Source organism: Saimiri boliviensis, chromosome 11 (genome assembly GCF_048565385.1).
Source record: "Saimiri boliviensis isolate mSaiBol1 chromosome 11, mSaiBol1.pri, whole genome shotgun sequence".
Classification (NCBI taxonomy): Eukaryota; Metazoa; Chordata; class Mammalia; order Primates; family Cebidae; genus Saimiri; species Saimiri boliviensis.
The window spans coordinates 53,626,649-53,652,487 of NC_133459.1; the positions used below are offsets into that span (position 1 = coordinate 53,626,649).

At 38.2% G+C, this 25,839-nt stretch overlaps 1 protein-coding gene across 3 annotated transcripts in view; it reads right to left on the minus strand.

Annotated features, from left to right (window-relative positions):
* The window catches only part of USP24 (ubiquitin specific peptidase 24), a 160,402-nt gene that overhangs the window by 106,816 nt on the left and 27,747 nt on the right, over positions 1 to 25,839 (minus strand). For 2 of the 3 annotated variants that reach the window (XM_010350843.3, XM_074380874.1), the window contains exons 2-4: positions 5,228 to 5,393; positions 3,655 to 3,722; positions 59 to 202 (exon numbers count right to left, since the gene is read on the minus strand). In XM_010350843.3, coding sequence (XP_010349145.2) covers positions 59 to 202; positions 3,655 to 3,722; positions 5,228 to 5,393 — 378 coding nt within the window. The remainder of the gene's footprint in view (positions 1 to 58; positions 203 to 3,654; positions 3,723 to 5,227; positions 5,394 to 25,839) is intronic. The other variant, XM_039473839.2, reaches the window with a different exon arrangement.

The following is a 25,839-nucleotide window of genomic DNA, read 5'->3' on the forward strand; positions in this document are numbered from 1 at the left end:
CAGCAAGTATTTTAAACAAAATCAAAACATAAAGTACTTCATTTTAGAAATACTATACCATTGTAAGCACACCCAGGAGACCAATGGGAATTGGATCTTGTTTTATTCTCTCTGCAACCAGCTCTATTAATAGCATCAACATGTTGTAGATTCCTTCATGAATTTCAGTACCCCACTTGTGAACAGCACTTGATGTCAGGAGCTATGAAAACATAAAGGATAGTCTAGAGTCTCACTTGAAAAAAGAAAATATATCTACAGTTTACCAGGTCCGTCTCAAATAATTGAGAGATTATGATGAAAATACTTTGTCAATGCAGATGACTGGCTTTTAAAAGACCCATAGCTGTAGTTCATCTACTTGCCCATTTATTTCAAAGTCAATACGGAGTTTGGCTTTTGAATTTTAATTCTCTTACACTAAAGCACTTTGTTTAAAAGAAAAACTTTATTTGGTCCTCTACTTTTCATAATTACTAGGGGAGGTCAAGTGGTACAGAGCAAAGTAAAAATCTGAGATCAATTCCAATATTACTGTTTTCTAGCTGTGTGGCCCTGAAAAAATCTACATGAGTTCTCAAAGGCTCAGTTCTCTCATCCCTAAAGAGGCATAATTCCTATCCACTTCACACATATGTTATAAGGACTAAAAGATACAACAAACATGCAAGGATTTTATAAATGATAAGGCATTATTAATATATCTTGATGGCTGGCTGCCCATATTAATATTTCTGGAACCTAAGAAATGAATGCTGTGTTGCATGGATTCTAACAAACATATCCTTTGAACACTTTTTAACATCTCAGAGATAGGATAACATTTTTTTCTACCTGTTGACTAGATGACAGTAGGACTCAGAATGTGGAAAAAAAAAAAATCTTAGAAACACCTTAACAGTTTATTTTGCTTGTGTTTTCCTTTTTAGTATGTACAAAATAATATTTAATTTTTGAAATGTTTAAGCAAATCTAAAATAGCTCTAAGTCTTAAGACATTCAGCTGTTTAGTTTACTTTGTAGCTATGTTTCTTAAATACAAACCTCAAATGTAAAACAATGGTACAAATCTTTTAACTAGATAGCTTCTTAGATTCCTCAAAATGTAGAGAAATTGGATGTCTTCTGGTCTTTGGGGAAGTGTGGAACATGTACCAGCACAAAAAATGAGAAATCAAAGGATTTCACTTAAATTGGTATGGTGGTTTCATGTTTTTGTAAGATTTTTCAAAGGGAAAATACTATGTAACAAAAATTTCATCTTGGCCTCACTGAGAACCTCTTTAAAAAGAGTAGGTTGAAAGAGCCCAAACTATAATAGCTGCAGAGAAAAACCTCAGTTCCAGATTTTCTAAATACTAATTAGGCACAGTATTTGCTCAAATTAGCAGAAGTCATAAGATTGATTTTATATAAACCAACGAGCTACTATTTTTGCAATTTTTTTTTTGCCTGACTACACATCCCTCCTATACTTAAAAATTAAATAATGAAGCAAAACAAAGCAGAGATTAACATTTGAGAAACTTCAACTGATCACAAAACAAAAATGTATGTGGATTAAGCACCAATCCCTCTGGAGCCATTCCATTTGCCCATTTTTCACTCTGAAAATACAATTCTGTCTACATTCTAGAAGAGATAGGGAAAGGCAGGCAGTACATCGTGGGGAAGATGCACGCAAGGTTTAAAGATAACCATGCATTAAGGCCAAACCTGAATTATCTTTTCTGCCTGAATATACTAGAAAAATATCCAGGCTAGCCTGAATGTAAAAGGTCTTTGGAAATGACAACAAGCTCCTTTGTGCACCTTATTCACGGAATCATATATTATTCACACCCTTACTTCAAAAAGAAAATGTGAGGCAGCTTATGAGAAAAGCCTGGAGAACTGGGGAGAGGGATGGTCACTGAACCGGGAAACAAAGCTAGGGTAGTAGTACCAATTATATCAAATCCTCCTGAGTTTTCTGGCAGAGAAGCCTAACGGCACACACAACTCTGTAGCTCTTCTGATTTAATAAAAGCAAGTATGCCTGACTGACAGGGAAGAGAACCTTTTTAATAGCTCTAAAATGCAAACTGAGTAACGTAAGGCAGGATACCTTTGTACTCATAGTTTTACAGAAAAACAACCAACCATGTGACCATTTATTATACTGCTACTAACAGCTGAGGGCATGAGACAAAACAGTTTTCTGAAGTACCTCTGCAGAGAGTAAGAGTATTATACTCCAAATGTGCAACTTGCTGGTGAATGGACTGGATACAGGGATTTCTGGATCTGGAGATCCTCAACCTTTCCTTAGACGAGTAAGTCCTTTTCCACAACTCTGAATACATTTTTCATTTTAAGTTTATAAATCTACTGTGATATGTGTCACAGTATGTTACATTATAACAATTTTGCTATTTTTATTTTACTTTTTAAAAAATTTTGTAGAGACAGAGGTCTCACTATGTTGCCTAGGCTGGTCTTAAACCCCTGGCCTCAAGATGTCCTCCCACTTTGGCCTCCCAAAGTCCTGGGATTATAGTGTGAAGCACTGTGCTTAGTCAATTTTGCATTTTTTAAAAAGCTGATATAATTCTTCAAAGTTTAAAATTATTTTAAACTACAAATTGATAGATGAGCTAATCTAAAATGGAGATAAATCTTGATTTTATATCATCTCTGCCCAAATGACAACTTGAAAAGATTTCTCCCTTTTTTCAAATATGAAAAAAGGTATTTTGCTTATAAAATTAATTTTATTATTTTTAAAGGCTTCAATCAAAGGAGACTCTGTCTACCAAAATGCAGCTGGGAATAACAATTTGCAAATGAACTGTTTGCTTTTCTGCATCTTAAGATAAATACAAACATTACCCGTCTGTAGTTCTAGTGACTTATTTGTATACTGGACAAAAATGGATGTCAAAATCCAGAAGTTAAGTCAGCAAAATAATCATTCATTCACCGTTTTCTGAGCTCTTTCTATGAGCTGGGCACTTAGTTACATGTTGGGGGAAAATAGCAGTATCTTAACAGACACGGTCCTTGCTCTTATGAGGATTCAACTCATCTGCTAAAAAGGGAGGCTGATTCAGTCTGCTTTTAGAAACACAATTCTTGTGATCTCTTATTTCCATTGTTAAGAAACACTACTTTCTAAGACATGTGACCTGAATGGGAGCAAGCGTATCACTCTGGCTCAGAAGAGATGCTGCCATATGCATGCTATTTTGGCAGTGAGAGTACCCAGCCAATCTTTCAGTAGTTTAAAATGTCTTCTCCTGTCTCACACACTTAAAGTGGCTCATATTTTGATAAGTGTATACTGTATTTCTATGTGCCACAAGTCTTTGTTTACTAATATGTGCAATATCCCAGTATAATTAAGTCTTAACCTATTCTTTAGCAATTAAATAGTAGGAAGTATTTATTATTAATAAAAGTTGTATTTAATCAGAGACACAAGCAAACAATATAAAAGAAGTAAATCATTCATAAGCCCCAAATTCAGAGCTCCTTTTTTCATATTAGAGGATTCCTCAGTTGAACAAGATTCATACACTGGTCTCATACATAAAAACTAAAATTACAACAAAAAGCTTTTCTTCCTTTACCCCACCCCCACAAACCAAAATCACATCAGCTCATTCTTCTTACCTTTTTAAATGCTTCAGGCATACACCTATCCATAAATCTTTTACAATTCTCATCAGACTCAGAAAGACCTTAGCAAAATAAAAGTATTTTATTCAGATCTTTGGTAGTTTGTAAAAATCATATACATCATTCTAAATTCATAAATATGGAACTATGTCATAGCAACCTTAATTCTTAAGAAATTATTTGAAAGTAGAATATATATCTTTGATGAAGAAAAGGCTGAGAAACAACCATAGCATTAGATTAAAGTTGTGTTTCTATGTCAGAGTAACTTCAACGATCTGATTAAATAGCTAATAAAACACCAACAGCTGCTACTTACTAGCCATTATTATTTCCCTAAAAAGTTCTATAGAAACACAAATATTTTCTAATCCCAGAACTTTGAGAGGCCAAGGCAAGAGGATCACTTGAGCCCAAGGGTTTGAGACCAGCCTGGGCAACATAGTGAAACCCTGTCTCTACAGAAAAAAAGCCAGGTGTGGTGGTGCTTGCTTGTTGTCCCAGGTACTTGGGAGGCTGAGGTGGGAGGATCACTTGAGCCTGAGAGGTTCAGGCTACAGTGAGCCATGATTGTGCCACTGCACTGCAGCCTAAGCAACCCTGTCTCAAAAACCAAAAAACAAACCAAAAAAACCGACACACAAATATTTGCAATAAATGCCAAAGTCACTCTTCTTCCCTAAAACAAACCAATGAACTCTGTTACACGGATTTGTGTCTGGCACAATTCACATAGTAAGTGATAAATACCAATTTAATTCCCTGTAAAATCATCTTTTGGAAAAAGCACATTTCTTTATTAAACTCAGTAATGGATTTTGCTTATCATTGGGAATACTGCTAAACACACTTTCTTTTTTTTCAGACCCACTGCTTAGCATAATAGTGCCTAGATCCTAACAGGCGCTCAATAAATGCTACTGCTGAGAAGCCAATCAGAAATACACCATAAAAGGATATTAGAGTTAAATCTAAACTAGTCAAAATATTTCCTTTTGATATATCTTGCATTTATTCATAGAAGTAAACTATGCATACTCTTAATAAGAAAAAAATTCCAAAGAACACTGGCCCTATTCATAACTGAATTCAATATGAACAATAAGTTATTTTCTCTTTTTTAGTACAGGTGTTTGTATTGACACCCATTCTTCCAACCTAACGATATTTTATTATTCTACTAGCTTAATATTTATAAAGCTTAAAACAATGTCGAGCACTTAATAAGCACAACAAATTGGTTAAATATTACTTTCTTCTCTTAAAAAAGAAAAGCTATTGAACTGAGCCTTAATTTAAAGTGCTCCAAGCTTCTGTAGAAAAAGTTAATTTCAATTTCCATTAAGCTTTTCAATTATATTTTAAATAATCTTATACTCTATGGAAGGTAGAAGCAAACAGTTAATTTAGTTCAAAGCTTTTCTTCTGCAGGAGATAAGTGAAGACTAAGAGAATAAATGATCTGTCCAATATCATACAGCTAGGCAACAACAAAGGCTAAGATTAAACTCAGGCCCTCTACGAAACAAATGTCCAAAAACAAATGTTCTCATGTCTGAAAACTTACCAAGTCTTGCTAGGTAGGTTGATGCCAACAGGCACTTGCCTAGTGATTCTTCTCGCTTGTAAGGGATGGACCAATGATCAGTCAAAACACGGCTTTCCAGTTCATATAAATTTGTTGTAGGGAACTCAATTCCTTCCCCTGAGCAGTTTCCATTTTCATCATTCTTCTGACAAAAAGGGATAAGATAAAAAGCAAATAAACTAATTAGTGATTACTCTAAAAATTTCACATGTAACACAGAGCAGATACTTAATCAACGGTAGCTATTAACACCAATAGTGTGGATTCTACCTTTCTTTCTAATAATCAATCTTTCACCAATAATATCTCAAATATTCTCAACTTTTATCATTCTGGCAACCCTACTTGCTCTCTCAGAAGGTGACCTCATCTCTTTCTTTAAAAATGAACTGTACAGTGGTCTGTTTTGTTGATCTTTTCGAAAACCCAGCTCCTGGATTTATTGATTTTTTGAAGGGTTTTTTTGTGTCTTTATCTCCTTCAGTTCTCCTCCGATCTTAGTTATTTCTTGTCTTCTGCTAAGTTTTGAGTTTTTTTGATCTTGCTCCTCTAGCTCTTTCAATTTTGATGATAGGGTGTCGATTTTACATCTCTCCTTGCTTCTCATGTGGGCATTTATTGCTATATATTTTCCTCTAGAGACTGCTTTAAATGTATCCCAGAGATTCTGGTATGTTGTGTCTCCATTCTCGTTGGTTTCGAAGAACATCTTTATTTCTGCCTTCATTACATTGTTTATCCAGTCAACATTCAAGAGCCAGTTGTTCAGTTTCCATGAAGCTGTGCGGTTCTGAGTTAGCTGCTGAATTCTGAGTTCTAACTTGATTGCACTATGGTCTGAGAGACTGTTACGATTTCCGTTCTTTTAAACAACTCTATGCAGATAAACTAGTAAACCAGGAAGAAATAAATAAATTCCTGGACACTTGCATCCTCCCAAGCCTAAACCAGGAAGAAGTCAAAACCCTGAATACACCAATAATAAGGTCTGAAGTTGAGGCAGCAATTAAGAGCCTACCACCCCAAAAAAGCCCAGGTCCAGATGGGTTCACAGCCGAATTCACCAGACGTACAAAGAGGAGCTGGTACCATTCCTTCTGAAACTATTCCAAACAATTCAAAAAGAGAGAATCCTTCCCAAATCATTTTACGAGACAAACATCATCCTGATAACCAAAACCCGGCAGAGACTCAACAAGAAAAGAAAACTTCAGGCCAATATCCATGATGAACATAGATGCAAAAATCTTCAGTAAAATACTGGCAAACCGATTGCAACAGCACTTCAAAAAGCTTATCCACCATGACCAAGTAGGCTTCATCCCAGGGATGCAAGGCTGGTTCAACATACGCAAGTCTATAAACATAATTCACCATATAAACAGAACCAAAGACAAAAACCACATGATTATCTCGATTGATGCAGAGAAGGCCTTTGACAAAATTCAACAGCCCTTTATGCTAAAAACCCTCAATAAACTAGGTATTGATGGAACATATCTCAAAATAATAAAAGCTATTTATGACAAACCCACAGCCAATATCATACTGAATGGGCAAAAACTGGAAGCATTCCCTTTGAAATTTGGCACTAGACAAGGATGCCCTCTCTCACCACTCCTATTCAATGTAGTATTGGAAGTTCTAGCCGGAGCAATCGGAAAGAAAAAGAAGTAAAGGGTATTCAATTAGGAAAGGAGGAAGTCAAATTGTCTCTATTTGCAGATGACACGATTGTATATCTAGAAGACCCCATCAACTCAGCCCCAAATCTCCTGAAACTGATAAGCAACTTTAGCAAAGTCTCAGGATACAAAATCAATGTGCAAAAATCACAAGCATTCCTATATACAAATAATAGACTTAATGAGGGCCGAATCAAGAACAAACTGCCATTCACAATTGCGACAAAGAGAGTAAAATACCTAAGAATACAACTAACAAGGAACGTAAAGGACCTCTTCAAGGAGAACTACAAACTACTGCTCAACAAAATAAGAGAAGACACAAACAGAAGGAGAAACATTCCATGCTTATTGATAGGAAGAATGAATATCGTGAAAATGGCCATAATGCCCAAAGTAATTTACAGATTCCACACTATCCCCATGAAGCTACCAATGACGTTCACAGAACTGGAAAAAAAAAAAAGCCTTAAACTTCATATGGAACCAAAAGAGAGCCCACATAGCCAAATCAATCTAAGCAAAAAGAACAAAGCTGGAGGCATCACACTACTGGACTTCAAACTATACTACAAGGCTACAGTAATCAAAACAGCATGGTACTGGTACCAAAACAGAGATATAGACCAATGGAACAGAACAGAGGTCTCAGAGGCAACACAACGTATCTACAACCATCCAATCTTTGACAAACCTGACAAAAACAAGCAATGGGGAAAGGATTCCCTGTTTAATAAATGGTGTTGGGAAAACTGGCTAGCCGTGTGCAGAAAGCAGAAACTGGACCCCTTCCTGACACCTTAAACTAAAATTAACTGCAGTTGGACTAAAGACTTAAACATAAGACCTAACACCATAAAAACCCTAGAAGAAAATCTAGGCAAAAACCATTCAGGACATAGGCGTAGGCAAGGACTTCATGACCAAAACACCAAAAGCAATGGCAACAAAAGCCAAAATAGACAAATGGGATCTAATCAAACTCCAAAGCTTCTGCATGGCAAAAGAAACAGTCATTAGAGTGAATTGGCAACCAACAGAATGGGAAAAAATTTTGTAGTCTATCCATCTGACAAACGGCTGATATCCAGAATCTACAAAGAACTAAAACAGATTTATAAGAAAAAAACAAGCCCTTTCAAAAGTGGGTGAAGGATATGAACAGACACTTTACAAAAGAAGACACAGATGAGGCCAACAAAGATAGGAAAAAAATGCTCATCATTACTGGTCATTAGAGAAATGCAAATCAAAACTACATTGAGATGCCATCTCATGCCAGTTAGAATGGCGATCACGCCAGTTAGAATGGAAACAACAGATGCTGGAGAGGATGTGGAGAAATAGGAACACTTTTACACTGTTGGTGGCAGTGTAAATTAGTTCAACCATTGTGGAAGACAGTGTGGCAATTCCTCAATGACCTAGAAATGGAAATTCCATTTGACCCAGCATTCCCATTACTGGGTATATATTGAAAGGATTATAAATCGTTCTACTATAAGGACACATGCACACGAATGTTCATTGCAGCACTGTTTACAATAGCAAAGACCTGGAACCAACCTAAATGCTCATCGATGATAGACTGGACAGGGAAAATGTGGCACATATATACCATGGAATATTATGCAGCCATCAAAAACGATGAGTTTGTGTCCTTTGTAGGGACACGGATGAGCCTGGAAACCATCATTCTCAGCAAACTGACACAAGAACAGAAAATCAAACACCGCATGTTCTCACTCACAGGTGGATGTTGAACAATGAGAACACATGGACACAGGGAGGGGAGTATCACACACTGGGGTCTGTCAGGGGAAAACAGGGGAGGGACAGTGGGTGGTGGGGAGTTGGGGAGAGATAGCATGGGGAGAAAAGCCAGATATAGGTGATGGGGAGGAAGGCAGCACATCACACTGCCATGTGTGTACCTCTGCAACAATCTTGCATGTTCTTCACATGTACTCCCAAACTTAAAATGCAATAAAAAATAAAAAAATAAACTGATTAATGTAGAAAAAAAAATGAACTGTACAGGCAGGGCGAGGTGGCTCACGCCTGTAATCCTAGCACTTTGGGAGGCCAAAGCAGGAGGATCACTTGAGCTCAGAAGTTCAAGACCAACCTGGGCAACACAGTGAGACCCTGTCTCTCTCTAAAAATAATAATAATAATAATAATAATAATAATAATAATAAACTGTCCGTTTCTCATGATAAAATATCAAAGTCACCTCCATCAACAGTCCTCCTGTTTTCACCTCTCTTTTCTCACTGAGGGGATAAATTCTTCAAAGAGGTATCTATATTTGCCATCTTCATCTCCACACCACACATACTGTCAGGATTCATTCCTGACAATACCCCAATCTTCATTTCAGAGTCCCTATTCTCCAAAATGGCTACTATGAAGGTCACCACTGAACTTTTTTTCACTAAATAACAATTATGTCTCAGTCCTAACTTTACCTGTTAGGAGTATACGACCTTCTGCCCACTCCCTCCTCTTGAAATGCTGGCTTCTCTTTCCTGCCTCCTAGAACAGCACACTCTCTGCTCTCCTCCCTTGAGTCTGGCTGTTCTAGTCTGTCTCCTCTTCTGGTACACCTTCTTCTTCCTAGTCACCAAATAACTGAATTCCTCAGACCCCACTGTTAAGCCCTCTTCTCTTTTTGTTCCATCTATTTCCCTGGTTGACCGCATTCACACTCCAAATCTCAATTACCTCCTATCTGTAGATGCCTCATACATTTCTATCTCCAGCTTAGACACTCCAAATCTCAATTACCTCCTATCTGTAGATGCCTCATACATTTCTATCTCCAGCTTAGACCTCTCCTATGAGCTTCAGGCCCACAAATGAAACTGCCTGCTTGACATCTTCTCTAATTCAATGTTTGCCCCAAACCAAATTCATGATCCTTCCTCCATAAATCTTGGTCGACTTCTTGTGTTTTCATCACAGTGAATGGCACCAGATTCATCCAGTAGCATAGCCAGAAGCCAGGGGATCATTCGAGACACTTTGTTCTCCCATCGCCATCCCCAGGACCTGGTGATTGGAACCCATACCTTTCTCTCTAATTCCTCCTACTTCTGTCCATCTCCACAGCTACCACCTAGCCCCGGTGTATGCCTAGATTACTTCACCAGCTTCCTGCCTGGTCTCTCTCTACCTCATAAACACATTTACTCTCCACACTGATCTTCATAAAGCCCTAATCTAATGTTAACCTTAAATCTTCATGACTTCCTTTTGTTCTTAAGAGAAGTCCAAAAAATGTTTAAACTATTTTACAAGGCCTTGAATAGTCTAACCTCTAACTCTCTCTCTCCAGCTTTCGGCACTCCAGATCATTTCTCTGGGATTTAGCTTATGGTCCTACATAAAGCTCCCTGTATCAGACTATTTTCCCAAAAGACCACAGCAGTATTTCTGGCCCCACATACTCTTCCAGAACCTTGTCACTCTTCATCATAAAGTGGCATTTACTTCCCCTGGATCTGAACTAGGGTGGAATTATGTGTGTGCATGCCTCAGTGAACAGAGTATGGCAGAAACAGACACATCTAAGCCTGGGTCATGAAAGGCGATACAGCTTCCTCCTGGCTCTCTCTTGGGACACTCCCACCTGCAATGCGGACACCATGTCCTGAGGGAATCCAGGCTAAATTTAGAGGTCCCATATGGGTGTTCTGTCCAGCAGTCTCACTAAGGCCTCCCTGGACAGCCAGGCGCTGAAGACCAGAGAAGAAGCCTTCTGATGAATCCAGCCTCCAGTCGTCAAGTCATCCCCAGCCTTAGTGTTCCAGCTGAGGTAAACTGCTGTATGAATGCATTCCCAATAGAATCTATGGGCACAATAAATGGTTGCTTTATGCCACTATTCCTGAACTCATCTTTCTGTCCTCTTTAACCTATTTAACTCCTACACATCTTTAATTCTTTCAGGGAAGCCTTTCCAGAACTTCCAAGCTAGACAAATTCCTCCGGTTAATATATAACCTTCCCATCCTCAACGTCTCCTTCACAGTACTATTTACTGTGTAACTTTACATTTATCTGTGATTTATGTTTGCCCCTCACTAGACCAAGCTGCCTAAGGGCATGGACCCTGTCTATTTTTGGCCAACTCTGTATCTCTACAAGCTGGTACCTAGCATGATGTAGGTATTTAATAAATACTGGGTTTTTTGTTTTTTCTTGAGACAGAGTCTCGCTCAGTCACCAGGCTGGAGTGCAGTGGTGTGATCTCAGCTCACTGCAACCTCTGCTTCCCAGCTTCAAGTAGTTCTGCTGCCTGAGCCTCCCAAGTAGCTGGGATTATAGGCAGGCACTGCCCTGCCCGGCTAATTTTTGTATTTTTAGTAGAAATGATGTTTCACCATATTGGCCAGGATGGTCTCAATCTCTTGACCTCATGATCCGCCCGCCTCGGCCTCCCAAAGTGCTGGGATCACAGGCATGCACCACCATGCCCAGCCACATATTGTTGAATGGAAAAATAATCCCTATAAAGCTTCAACTATTAACAGGGTAACTGCTACACTTTCCTTCAGTTCTCACCAGGTTAATTTGTAATAAAGTAAACTAGACCCCGAATTGCCTAATACCTATACTAGTTTTTTTTTTAAACGACATACTCTCACAACTTACTCTATAATTTAGTCATTACAAAATAAAATAATCCCATTAAAAATCATGTTTAGCCTCAATGAAGAAAAAGACCATAAATATAAAGCAGAAATAACAAAACAGAAAAAAACTAATTTCAATGCCATAGCAATGATATCTAAAGAAATCCAACACATTTCTCCCCCCACCACCACCCTTGCCAAGGTTGGTAACTGACTGAGAAAAAAATAAAACAAAAAATAGGAAGGTTATTAAGCATCGAAGACAAGGTAAATTGGGGAAGGGTAGAGGGAGGGGATGATGAATTAAGTAGGCTTAGAATTGCAATGCATGGGAAAAATTCAGTTTTCAAAGTGTAACACTTTTCCGAAATACATTTAATTCATAAGTACTATACATAAAGCAATTTTACTTAAAGGAACCTGATGGGACTCAAAGAGTAAAAACTGTAGGATAGTTCTAAAATTGCACACTTGTTAAATGCTTAAATTTATTACTTAGGATTAAAGTAGAATTAAGTCTAAACAAACAAAAAAAATTCACCTGGCTGATTCTGAAGTGGGTATATGTCATTACTATGGCGTATCTATCACTAATTTCTATAGAGTTAACACATCGAATCATATACAAAATCATCAAATGTACCCAGTAGCTATAAAAACTAAGAGCCTCTTTGGTGAAAGAAACAAAAGCCCTCTAGCATTATCAGTGTTAAGGACTGCATCGTGTCAGCTCCTCCAAATCCAAGTCATCTATTGAAGCCCTAACCCTTAATGTGACTATATTTGGAGATAGGGCCTTTAAGGAGATAAACAAGGTTAAATGAGGTCATAAGGGTAGGGCCCTAATCCAATACAACTGGTGTCTTTATGAGAAGGGGAAGAGACATCAGAAATCTCCCTCTTTGTCAGTACACAGAGGAAAGGCCAGGTGAGGACACAGAAAAAAGGCAGCTCAGAAGAGAATCCTAACCAGAAACCAACTCTAACGACTTCTTGATCTTGGACTTTCAGCCGCAACTGTAAGAAAGTAAGTTTCTATAGTTTAAGCCACCCAGTCTCCAGTATTTTGTTATGACAGCCAGTTCAGGCTGAATCTGAAATGGGTAGATTTCATTACCCATGGAATATCTATAATTAATTTCTACAGAAATTAATAAATCAAACTACATATGAAATCGTCAAATGTACCTAGCAGATATTAAATCTAGAGCAAGGGGGGAGATCCTTATTATGTGCCTCCTGATATGGTGAACTGTGAATGGCACAATTCTCACTTCTTCGATATTCCCACCAAAAATGTATAACCTGAATCTAATGATGAGAAAACTCAAAATGAAAAACAGTCTTTTTATTTTTTTTGAGATGGAGCCTTGCTTTGTAGCCCAGGCTGGAGACGGTGGCACCATCTCGGCTTACTGCAGCCTCTACCTCCTGGGTTCAAGCGATTCTCACACCCCAGCCTCCCGAGTAGCTGCGATTACAGGTGCATGCCACCATGCCCAGCTCATTTTTGTATTTTTAGTAAAGACAGGGTTTCACTGTGTTGGCCAGGCTGGTCTCGAACTCCTGACCACAAGTGATCTGCCCACCTTGAACTCCCAACTGCTGGGATTACAGGCGTGAGCCACTGTGCCTGGCCAAAAAACAGTCTAAAAACTGTCTAGTCTCTATTCTTAAAAAATGCCAGAGTCATGAAAGACAAGGAGACCAGACAAATATGACAACCAAACACAACGTGGTATCCTAGACTGGATCTTGAAGCAGAAATTATTATGTGTTTTATTTTACATTTTGGCTTCAAGGGACTTAGTACTGGATCAATGTTAATTTCTTGGCTTTGATAAACATCCTAAGGTTAAGGGAATATCCTCATTTTTAGGAAGTATATAAGGGTAAAGGGGCATGATATCTGTAATTCATTCTCAAATAGTTCGGGAACAACAAAACACACACATTTTATACACACATTACATTATATATGTCTGTATATCTAAAAACATATATACAGAGGGAGAGAAATAAAGCAAATGTGATAAAATGTTAACATTTAAAGAATAAAGGTTACTTCTCTGTAAATGTAAGATGTTAATTGTAATCCCCAGGACAGCCATGAAGAAAATAAAAATATATATAGTGAAAGAAACAAGAGAATTAAAATGATACACCAGAAAATATGTATTTAATATAAAAGACAAGAGTAATGGAGGGTTAGAGGAACAAAAAGATGTAGAGATTAGAAAACAAAGGGCAAAGTGGCAAAATGTAAATCCTGTCTTACCAGTAATTATATTAAATGCAAATGGACAATAATCGAAAGGTAGAGGTTGGCAGAATGGATTTTTAAAAAATATACAACTATATGCTGTCTACACCAGACATAATTTAGACAAAGATAAAAAGAGATTAAAATAAAAGGATGTAAAAGATACTATATACACATACGAGAGCTGGAGTGACTATATTAGAATAGACACTAAGGCAAGAAATCCATTAGTAGAGACTAACACACTTCATAATAAAAAGGTCAATACAACAGAAAGATAAAAGGATGAAAAAATAAATACCCTAAAAACAATAACCAGAGAGCTGGAGTGGCTACAACAACATTGGGGGAAAAAGACACTGTGAAAAGAAGTTACCAGAGACAAGAAAGGTTGTTTTTCTTTCCTTTTTTTGGTTGGGGGGAGGCGAGGGGGAGGACAGGGTCTGGCTCTGTCATCCACACTGGAGTGCAGTGGCATAATCTTGGTTCACTGCAACATCTGTGTCCTGGGCTCAAATGATCCTTTGACCTTAGCCTTCTGAGTGACTGACACTAAAGCACATACCACATGTCTGGCTAATTTTTGCATTTTTTTTGTAGAGATAGGGTTTTGCCATGTTGCCCAGGCTGGTCTCGAACTCTTAAGCTCCAGTAATCCACCTATCTCAGCCTCCCAAAGTGCTGGGATTACAGGTGTGAGCCACAACATCCAGCCAGGAAAGGCTATTTTTTAATGATAAAAGGTTAATCCATCAGGAAGATATAACAATTATAAACACATATGCATCTAACGACAGAGCTCTCAAACACAGGAAGCAATAACTGACAGAATTAATGAGAGAAATACACCAACAATAATAGTTGGAGACTTCAATACCTCACATTCAATAACAGAATTAGGCAAAAGATCAACAAGGAAACAGAATACTCAAATAACGCTATAAACCAACTAGACCTAAAACACATTTACAGAACTCTCCACCCAATTACAGTATAATACAGATTCTTCTCAAGAGCACATGAAATATTCTCCAAGATAGAGCATATGTTACATTGCAAACAGGCCTCAACAAATTTAAAAGAATTGAAATTGTACCAAATATGTTGTCTGACTGCAATGGAATTAGAAATCAGCAGAAGGAAATGTGGAAAACTAAAAAACGTGAAAATTAAACACACATTCTTTAATCACCAATGGCACAAAGAAGAAATCACAAGAGAAATGAAAAAGCCCTTTGAGATGAATGATAATTAATATCACACAAAACTTATGGGTATAGCAAAAGCAATGATTAAAGGAGAATTTGTTTTGGCATTTTTTTTTTTTGAGATGTTGGCCAGGCTTGAATGCAGTGGCACAATCACAGCCCACTACAGCCTTGACCTCCAGGACTCAAGGGGATCCTCCCACTTCCCAGCTTCTGAGTAGCTGGGACCACGGCTGCGCGCCACTATGCCCGGCTTATGTTTTGTTTTAGAAATAGGGTTTTGTTTTGTTGCCCAGGCTGATCTTGAACTCCTCCTACACACAAGTGATTCTCCCACCTCAGCCTCTTAAAGTACTGGGATTACAGGTGTGAGCCACCACGTCTGGCCATCAGAGAGAAATTTTTAACTGTTAATGCTTACATTTCAAAGGAAGAAAGACTTCAAATCAACAACCTAACCTCCCACCTTAGGAAACATGAAAAGGAAGAATAAACTAAACCCAAGGCAAGCAGAAGGAAGGAAACAGAAAAGATTAGAGTGGAAATAAATAAATTAAAATATAGATAATAAACAAAACCTAAAGTTGGTTCACTGAAAAGATAAAAGGGACAAATCTTCAACTAGATCGATGAAGAGAAAATATTCAAATTTAATAATTTAATAATCAAGAATAAAGGAGAAAACACTACTTTTTACTTTCTTTTTTTGAGACAGGGTCTTGCTCTGCCACACAGGTTGGAGTGCAGTGGCACAATCATGGCTCGCCGCAGCCTTGACCTCCTAGGCTCAAGCAAATCTCCCATTTCAGCCTCCTAAGTAGCTGGGACCACAGAGGCACACCACCATACCTGGTTCATTTTTCTGGCTTTTTTTTTTTTTTTTGTAGAGACAGGGACTCATCATGTTGTCTAAGCTGGTCTCACACTCCTGGGCTCAAGTGAATCTCCTGGCTCAGCCTCCCAAAGTTCTGGGATCACAGGTTTGAGCCATCTCACCAGGCTGAGAAAACATTACCACTGACCTTACAGAAATAAACATGATGAGCAGGCGTTTGGGGGCGGCAAGGGTGCATAAAAAAAAGAAAGAAAGAGAAAGAAATACCCGTGATTAAAGATAGACTACCAACAAATGTATGCTAACAAATCAGATAACCCAGGTGAAATGAACATTTCCTAGAAAAGCATAAACCACCAAAACTGACTCAAGAAGAACAGAAAACCTGAAGAACTGTACCAAGTAAAAAGAATGACTTGTAATCAAGAACTTCCCACAAAGGAAAGCCTAGGACCAGATGGCGTCACCAGTCAATTATACAAAATGTTTAAAGAACTAACTTCAATCCTCAGTCCTCCAAAAAACAGAAAAGCAAGGAACACTTTCCAACTTTTTTATGAGGCAAGTATTACCCTGATATTAAAAATGGACAAAGAAATCTCACATCCATTAGGATGGCTTTCATAAAAATATAGAAAAATGCTGGCAAGGATGTGGGGAAACTGTAACCTTTGTACATTGCTGATGAGAGTGTAAAACTGTGCAGCTACAGTACATATGGTGGTTTCTCCAAAACTTAAATGGAACTGCAATGTGATCGAGCAACCCTACTGGATATACACATTAAAAAAAACTGAAAGAAGAGACTTGAGCAAATTTTTGTACACTCAAGCTCATAACTGCATTATTCACAACAGCCGAAAAGTAGAAACAACCCACATGTCCATGAATGAATGAATGGATGAAGAAAATAATTATCAAGCCTTTAAGAAAAGGCATTTCTGATACATGTTACAACATGGAAGATCTTGAAGATATTATGCCAAGTGAAAAAAGCCAACCACAGAAAAAGAAGTATTATATGATTCCACTCATATGAAAGTACCTAGAGTAGTCAAATTCACAAAGAAAGCAGAATGGTGGTTGCCAAGGGCCGGGTGCAGAGGGGAGTAGGGAGTTAGCATGTAACAGGTACAGAGTTTCAGCTGGGGAAGATGAAGTAATTCCGAAGATGGATGGGACTGATGGATGCAGAACAATGTGAATGTACTTAATGCCACAGAACTGTACACTTAAGAATGAATGAAATGGTTAAATTTTGTTATGTATATATTATCACACTTTAAAAACACACACACACACACACACACACACACACACACACACACCCCAAACCAATATCCCTAGGAATAGTGACATTTGTGTTACAGATATAACCAGCAAACCAAATAAACCAGTAAACCAAATCCAGACAGATATCAAGAGATCCTAAACCATGACCAAGTGGTACTTTTCTCAAAAATCAAGGTAGGTTTAGCATACAAAACAAACAAACAACAACAACAAAAAACCAATATAATAACACTGTAGTAATAGAAAAAAGGACATTAAAAAAATCACATGATGTCATCTCAAGTGATGCAGGAAAAAAATTCACAAAATGCAACACCATTCCATGATTTTAAAACAACAACAACAAAAACATGCAAACTAGAAATAAAGGGGAACATTCTTAACCCGTTTAAAGGCACCTACAAAAACACCTACAGTACATATCATACTTAACCGTGAAATATTGAGTGCTTTTCTCCAGATCAGTAATGAGACAAAGATGTCTGCTCTCACAGCTTCCACTCAAATATGCACTGGAGTGTCCAGGCAAGGCAATTAGGCAAAGAAAAAATAAAAGGCATTCAGATTTAAAAGGATGAAATAAAACTGCTATTCACTGATGACATAATTTTGCACAAGAAAATCCTAAGTAATTCACCAAAATAAGTACCAGAACTAATAAATGAGTTTAGCAAGGGTGCAAAATACAGTATCAATATACAAAATGCAACTGTATTTCTATACATTAACAATGGGTAATCCTAAAATAAAGAAAATAATTTCATTTACAATAATATGAAAAAGAACAAACTACTGAGGAAGTACAAGACTTGTACACTGAAAACTACAAAGCATCATTGAAAGAAATTAAAAGAACTAAATAAACGAAAAGACATCCTATGTTCATGGACTGGAATTTGAAACTGTCAAGATAACAATATTCCCCAAATTGGTATACAAGTTGAACACAATCAGCATCCAAATTCCAGTTAGCTTCTTTGCAAAAAATGACAATCTAACTCTAAAATTTACAAGGAATAATCAAACAACAAAGTTCAAGAATTCACATTTCCCATTTTCAAAACTTACTACAACCAAGTTACTATAGTTCAAACTTGGTTACTACTTACTTGGTTACAAACTTACTACAACTTGGTTACTACAGCAATCAAGACAGTGTGGTGTTGGCATGATGAATCAATGGAATATAACTGAGATTTCATAAATAAAACCTGGTATTTATGGTCAATTAATTTTTCAACAAGAGTGACAAGACAGTCTTTGACAAAGGCATAAAAGCAATCCAATGGAGGAAGGACAATTTTTTCAACAAATGGTGCTGAGACAACTAAACACACACAACAGGAGACTTTGGCCAAGACAGCCGAATAGGAACAGCTCCAGAGCACAGTTCCCAGCGACAGTGACACAGAAGGCCAGTGATCTCCGCATTTTCAACTGAGGTACCACGTTCATCTCAATAGGACTGGTTGGACAGTGGGTGTAGCCCAAGGAGGACAAGCCAAGGCGGGGTGGGGAGCTGCCTCACCCGGGAAGTGCAATAGGCAGGAGGGCACTCCCGACTACCCAACAGAGGCCATCCGGCACGTTTCCGGCCACTCCAGAGCTCCGGTTCAGATGCTGAGCTTCTCCCATGGTCTTTGTAGCCCGCAGACAAGGAGATTCCTGCATGCCAACAGGTGCCGCGGGTTTCCAGGGCAAATCTGGGCAGGCGATTCAGCCGGCACCGTGAGTTCCCAGCACAAATCTGAGCAGCCGTTTTGACTGGCGCCTGGAGCGCCTACAAGACTGAGTCACCCATACCCCTGAGAGGAAGGGAGCTGAAGGCGGGGAGCCAGGTGATCAGGCTTGGCGGGTCCCACCCCCACAGAGACCAGCAAAGTGAATCCCACTGGCTTAGGATTTTCGCAGCAAGCAGAGCAGTTTGAGCTTGACTCTGGACAGTTGAGCTCCCAGAAGGGAGAGGCGACTGCCAATACTGAGGCAGATCTACCCTTATCTATGTAAACAAAAGCACAAAGAAGTCTACACAGCAGCTAGAGGGAGCCTGCAGCAGCTCAACAATGCCTCCGCAGGCAGACTGTGACTAGACTCCCTCATTGCTGGGCAGGGCATCACCGAAAAAAGGAAGCAGCCTGTCAGGGACTTATAAGTAAAGCCACACCTTCCTGGGACAGAGTGCCTGGGAAAAGGAGCGGTTTTGAGTTCCCCTGCAGCAGACCCAAACGTATCCTGCCCAGCAACTCCAAAGGGAGCGAAGGAGCTCCAACACAGCACTAGAGCTAAGACAAGGGGACAGACTGCCTTCTCAAGTGGCTCCCTGACTCCTGCGAATCCAAAGAGTCACTGCATACAGGAGAGCTCTGGCTGACATCTGGTAGGTAACCTTCTGGGACAAAGCTAACAGTGGAAGGAACAGGCAGCAATTCTTGCTGTTCTACAGCCCCCGCAGGTGATTCCCTGGCAAGAAGGGTCGGGAGTGGACCTCCAGCAATCCTGCAGCAGAGGGGCCTGACTGTTAGAAGGAAAACTAAAAAACAGAAAGAAATAGCCTCAACATCAACAAAAAGGATGTCCATTCAGAGACCCCATCCGAAAGTCACCAACTTCAAAGATGAAAGGTAGATAAATCCACAAAGATGGGAAGGAACCAGCGCAAAAAGGATGAAAACACCACAAACAGAATGCCTCTCCTTCTCCAAGGGATCACAACTCCTCACCAGCAAGGGTACAAAACTGGATAGAGAATGAGTTTGACAAATTGACAGAAGCAGGCTTCAGAAAGTGGGTAATCACAAACTTCTCTGAGCAAAAGGAACATGTTCTAAATCAAAGCAAAGAAACTAAGAACCTTGAAAAAAGATTAGATGAAATGCTAACTAGAATAACCAGCTTAGAGAAGAACATAAATGACTTGATGGAGCTGAAAAACACAGCATGAGAACTTCATGAAGCATACACAAGTTTAAATAGCTCAATCGATCAAGCAAAAGAAAGTATATCAGAGATTGAAGATCAACTCAATGAAACAAAACAAGGCAAGATTAGAGGAAACAGAGTGAAAAGAAATGAACAAAGCCTCAAAGAAATATGGGATTATGTGAAAAGACCAAATCTACATTTGATCAGTGTACCTGAATGTGATGGGGAGAATGAATCCAAGCTGGAAAGCATTCTTCAGGATATTATCCAGGAGAACTTCCCCAACCTAGCACGAAAAGTCAACATTCAAATCCAGGAAATATGGAGACCACCACAAAGATACCCCTCAAGCAGAGCAACCCCAAGGCACATAACTGTCAGATTTACCAGGGTTGAAATGAAGGAAAAAAATGCTAAGGGCAGCCAGAGAGAAAGGTAGGGTTACCTAAACAGATGCCCATCAAACTCATAGCACATCTCTTGACAGAAATCCTACAAGCCAGAAGAGAGTGGGGACCAATATTCAATATCCTTAAACAAAAGAACTTTCAACCCAGAATTTCATATCCAGCCAAACAAACTTCGTAAGTGAAGGAGAAATAAAATCCTTTATGGACTAGCAATTGCTGAGACATTCATTGCCACCAGACCTGCCTTGCAAAAGCTCCTGAAGGAAGCACTAAACATAGAAAGGAACAACCAGTGCCAGCCACTGCAAAAATGTACCAAATGGTAAAGACCATCGACACAACGAAGACACTGTGTCAACTAATGGGCAAAACAATCAGCTAGTATCAAAATGGCAGGATCCAATTCATACATAACAATATTAATCTTAAATATAAATGGGCTAAATGCCCCAATCAAAAGATATAGACTGGCAAATTGAATAAAAAGTCAAGACCCATCAGTGTGCTGCATTCAGGAGACCCATCTCATGTTCAAAGACACACATAGACTCAAAATAAAGGGATGGAGGAAGATTTCCTAAGCAAGTGGAGAGCAAAAATAAATAAATAAATAAAAATAAAAAAGCAGGGGTTGCAATCCTAGTCTCTGATAAAACGGACTTTAAACCAACAAAGACCAAGAGAGACAAAGAAGGACGTTCCATAATGGTAAAGGGATCAATGTAACAAGAAGAGCTAACTATGCTAAATATGTATGCACCCAATACAGGAGCACCCAGATACATAAAGCAAGTTCTTAATGACCTACAAAGAGACTGAGACTCCCATACAGTAACAGTGGGAGACTTACACTCCATTGTCAATACTAGATCAACGAGACAGAAAATTAACAAGGATATTCAGGACTTGAACACAGATACGGACCAAGTGGACCTAACAGACATCTAGAACTCTCCACCCCAAATCCACATAATATACATTCTTCTCAGCACCACATCACACTTACTCTAAAATTGACCACATAATTGGAAGTAAATCACTCCTCAGCAAATGCAAAAGAACAGATATCAAAACAACCAGTCTCTAAGACAGTGCAATCAAATTAGAACTCAGAACTAAGAAACTCACGCAAAACTGCACAACTACATAGAAACTGAATAACATGCTACTGAATGACTACTGGATAATAAAATTAAAGCAGAAATAAAGATGTTCGTTGAAACCAATGAGAACAAACACACTACATACCAGAAACTCTGGGACACATTTAAAGCAGTGTCTAGAGGGAAATTTATAGCATTAAATGCCCACATGAGAAGTGAGGAAAGATCTAAAATCGACACGCTATCATCAAAATCTAGAGGAGCAAGATTAAACAAATTCAAAGGCTAGCAGAAGACATGAAATAACTAAGATCAGAGCAGAACTGAAGGAGACAGAGACACAAAAAACCCTTCAAAAAAATCAATAAATCAAGGAACTGTTGTTTTGAAAAGATCAACAAAACAGACAGACTGCTAGCCAGACTAATGAAAAAGAAAAGAGAGAAGAATCAAATAGCTGCAATAAAAAATGATAAAAGGATATCACCACCAATTCCCCAGAAATACAAACTACCATTAGAGATTACTACAAACAACTCTATGCATATAAACCAGTAAATCCAGAAGAAATGGATAAACTGCTGGACACTTACACCCTCCCAAGATTAAACCAGGAAGAAGTTGAATCCCTGAACAGACTAATAACAAGGTCTGAAGTTGAGGCAGCAATTAATAGCCTACCAACCAATAAAAGTCCAGGTCCAGATGGGTATACAGCCAAATTCTACCACACATACAAAGAGGAGCTGGTACCATTCCTTCTGAAACTATTCCAACAATACAAAAAGAGGGAATCCTTCCTAACTCATTTTATGAGACCAACATCATCCTGATACCAAAATCTGGCAGAGACCCAACTAAAAAAGAAAACTTCAGGCCAATATCCATGATGAACACTGATGTAAAAATCTTCAATAAAATACTGGCAAACCAAATGCAACAGGGCATCAAAAAGATTATCCATCATGATCATGTAGGCTTCATCCCACGGTAGCAAGTCTGGTTCAACATATGCAAATCAGTAAATATAATCCATCACACAAACAGAACCAAAGACAAAAACCACGATTATCTCAAAAGATGCAGAGAAGACCTTTGAAAAAATTCAACAGCTAAAAACTCTCAATAAACTAGGTATTGATGGAACGTATTTCAAAATAAAAAAAGCTATCTACAACAAACCCACAGCCAATATCATACTGAATGGGAAAAACTAGAAGCATTCCCTTTGAAAACTGGCACAAGACAAGGGTGCCCTCCCTCACCACTCCTATTCAACATAGTATTGGAAGTTCTAGCCAGAGCAATCAGGTAAGAAAAAGAAATAAAGGGTATTCAATTAGGAAAAGAGGAAGCCAAATTGTCTCTATTTGCAGATGACATGATTGTATATTTAGAAGACCCCATCATCTCAACCCAAAATCTCCTGAAACTGATAAGCAAATTCAGCAAAGTCTCAGGATACAAAATCAATGTGTAGAAATCACAAGCATTCCTATACATCAGTAACAGACTAACAGAGAGCCAAATCATGAGCAAACTCCCATTCACAACATTCACAATCGCTACAAAGAGAATAAATTACCTAGGAATATAACTAACAAAGAACATGAAGTACCTCTTCAAGGAGAACTGCAAACCACTGCCCAAGGAAATAAGAAAGGACACAAACAGACGGAAAAACATTCCATGCTCATGGTTAGGAAGAATCAATATCATGAAAACAGCCATATTGCCCAAAGTAATTTATAGATTCAATGCTATCCCCATCAAGCTACCACTGACCTTCTTCACAGAACTGAAAAAAACCACCTTAAACTTCATATGGAACCAAAAAAGAGCCCGCATAGCCAAGACAATCCTAAGCAAAAAGAACAAACCTGGAGGCATCACGCTACCTGACTTCAAACTATATAAGGCTACAGTAATCAAAATAGCATGGTACTGGTACCAAGACAAGAGATACAGACCAATGGAACAGAACAGAGGCCTTGGAAGTAACACCACACCCCTACAATCATCTGATCTTTGGCAAACCTGACAAAAACAAGCAATGGGGAAAGGATTCCCTTTTTAATAAATGGTGCTGGAAAAGCTGGCTAACTATGTGCAGAAAGCTGAAACTGGACCCCTTCCTTACACCTTATACAAAAATTAACTCCAGATAGATTAAAGACTTAAACCTAAGACCTAACACCATAAAAACCCCAGAAGAAAACATAGGCAATACCATTCAGGACCTAGGCACAGGCAAGGACTTCATGACTAAAATATCAAAAGCACTAACAACAAAAGCCAAAATAGACAAATGGGATCTAATTAAACTTAAGAGCTTCTGCACAGCAAAAGAAACAACCATTAGAGTGAACTGGCAACCGACAGAATAGGAAAAAATTTTTGCAAGCTACACATCAGACAAAGGGCTAATATCCAGAATCTACAAAGAATTAAAGCAAATTTACAAGAAAAAAAAACAACCCCATCAAAAAGTGGGCAAAGGATATGAACAGGCACTTTTCAAAAGAAGACATTTATTCGGCCAACAGACATATGAAAAAATACTCATCATCACTGGTCATTAGAGAAATGAAAATCAAAACCACACTGAGATGCCATCTCACTCCAGTTCAAATGGTGATCATTAAAAAATCTGGAGACAACAGATGCTGGAGAGGATGTGGAGAAACAGGAACACTTTTACTGTGTTGGTAGGAGTATAAATTAATGCAACCATTGTGGAAGACAGTGTAGCAATTCTTCAAGGATCTAGAAACAGAAATACCATTTGACCCAGCAATCCCATTACTGGATGTATACCCAAAGGATTATAAATTGTTCTATTATAAAGACACATGTACATGTATGTTCACTGCAGCACTGTTTACAATAACAAAGACTTGGAACCCCAATCCAAATGCCCATCAAGGACAGACTGGATAAAGAAAATGTGGCACATATATATACACAATAGAATACCATGCAGCCATAAAAAAGGATGAGTTCATGTCCTTTGCAGGGACATGGATGAATCTGGAAACCATCATTCTCGGCAAACTGACACAAGAATAAAAAACCAAACACCACATGTTGTCACTCCTAAGTGGGTATTGAACAATCAGAACACGTGGACACAGAGAGGGGAACATCACACATTGGGGTCTGTTGGGGTGTGGGAGGCTAGGGGAGTGACAGCAGGGGATGAGGAGGGATAACATTAGGAGAAATGCCTAATGTAGGTGACAGGGGAATGGGGGCAGTAAACCTCCATGGCATCTGTATACCTATGTAACAATCCTTCAAGATCTGCACATGTATCCCAGAACTTAAAGTATAATAAAAAATACATAAGAGAGAATGTGATGCAATAACCAAAGCAATACACAAACCTCTATCTATTGTATCAAAAAGAAATTGAAGACAGAGCCAGAAAGGACATTTAAAGAGATTCAAGTATGAACTTTGTAATAGATAATATTGTTGTATCCATGTGAAATTTCCTAGGTTTAATAATGGTAGTGTAATAATGTAGGAGAGTGTCCTTATTCATAGGACATAAATACTAAAGCTAAAGTTTTTAAAGTTGAGATGACAAAATATCTGGAACTTATACACAGATGTATGTAGATACCAAATAAAGGAGAGAGAGAGAGGGAGAAAGTAAATGTCACAAGATGTTAACACTTAGTAATTTAAGTGGATGTATGCAACTTTATCAACAGTCTGGCAAAAATGTATGCTTCATAACTTTTTTAATAAGTTATGAGAAAAATAAGAAAGATTTTATATGTTTTTATTGAATTTTGGTATTTAATGCTGTGAAAAATTCTGAGGCCAGCTCAATTTTCATTCTTTTGCAATTAACTTGTTTTTTCCCTGGATGTTTGCAGAATTTTTTTTTTTCATTTTTCCTTGATGTTGTAATATCTTGAAAAGATAACCTAGGTATAAATATTTTCACTTATTTTGCTTGAAATACTGTATTTTCAATCTGCCAACATGAATTTAAACATTAACATAAAAGAGGGCTCAGCCTGACTTCACCACTACACAATATATTCATGTGACAAAACTATACTTGTACCATATAAATGTATACAAATAAAAAAATTAAGGGCAAATGTAAGCAAGCTTTCTTGAAAAACAAAAAAGAACTCAGGAAAATTTTCTTGTTACATATTTGTAACATAAGCAAAACTACTGCTTGCATTTAATTATTCAAATAAATTTCAAAG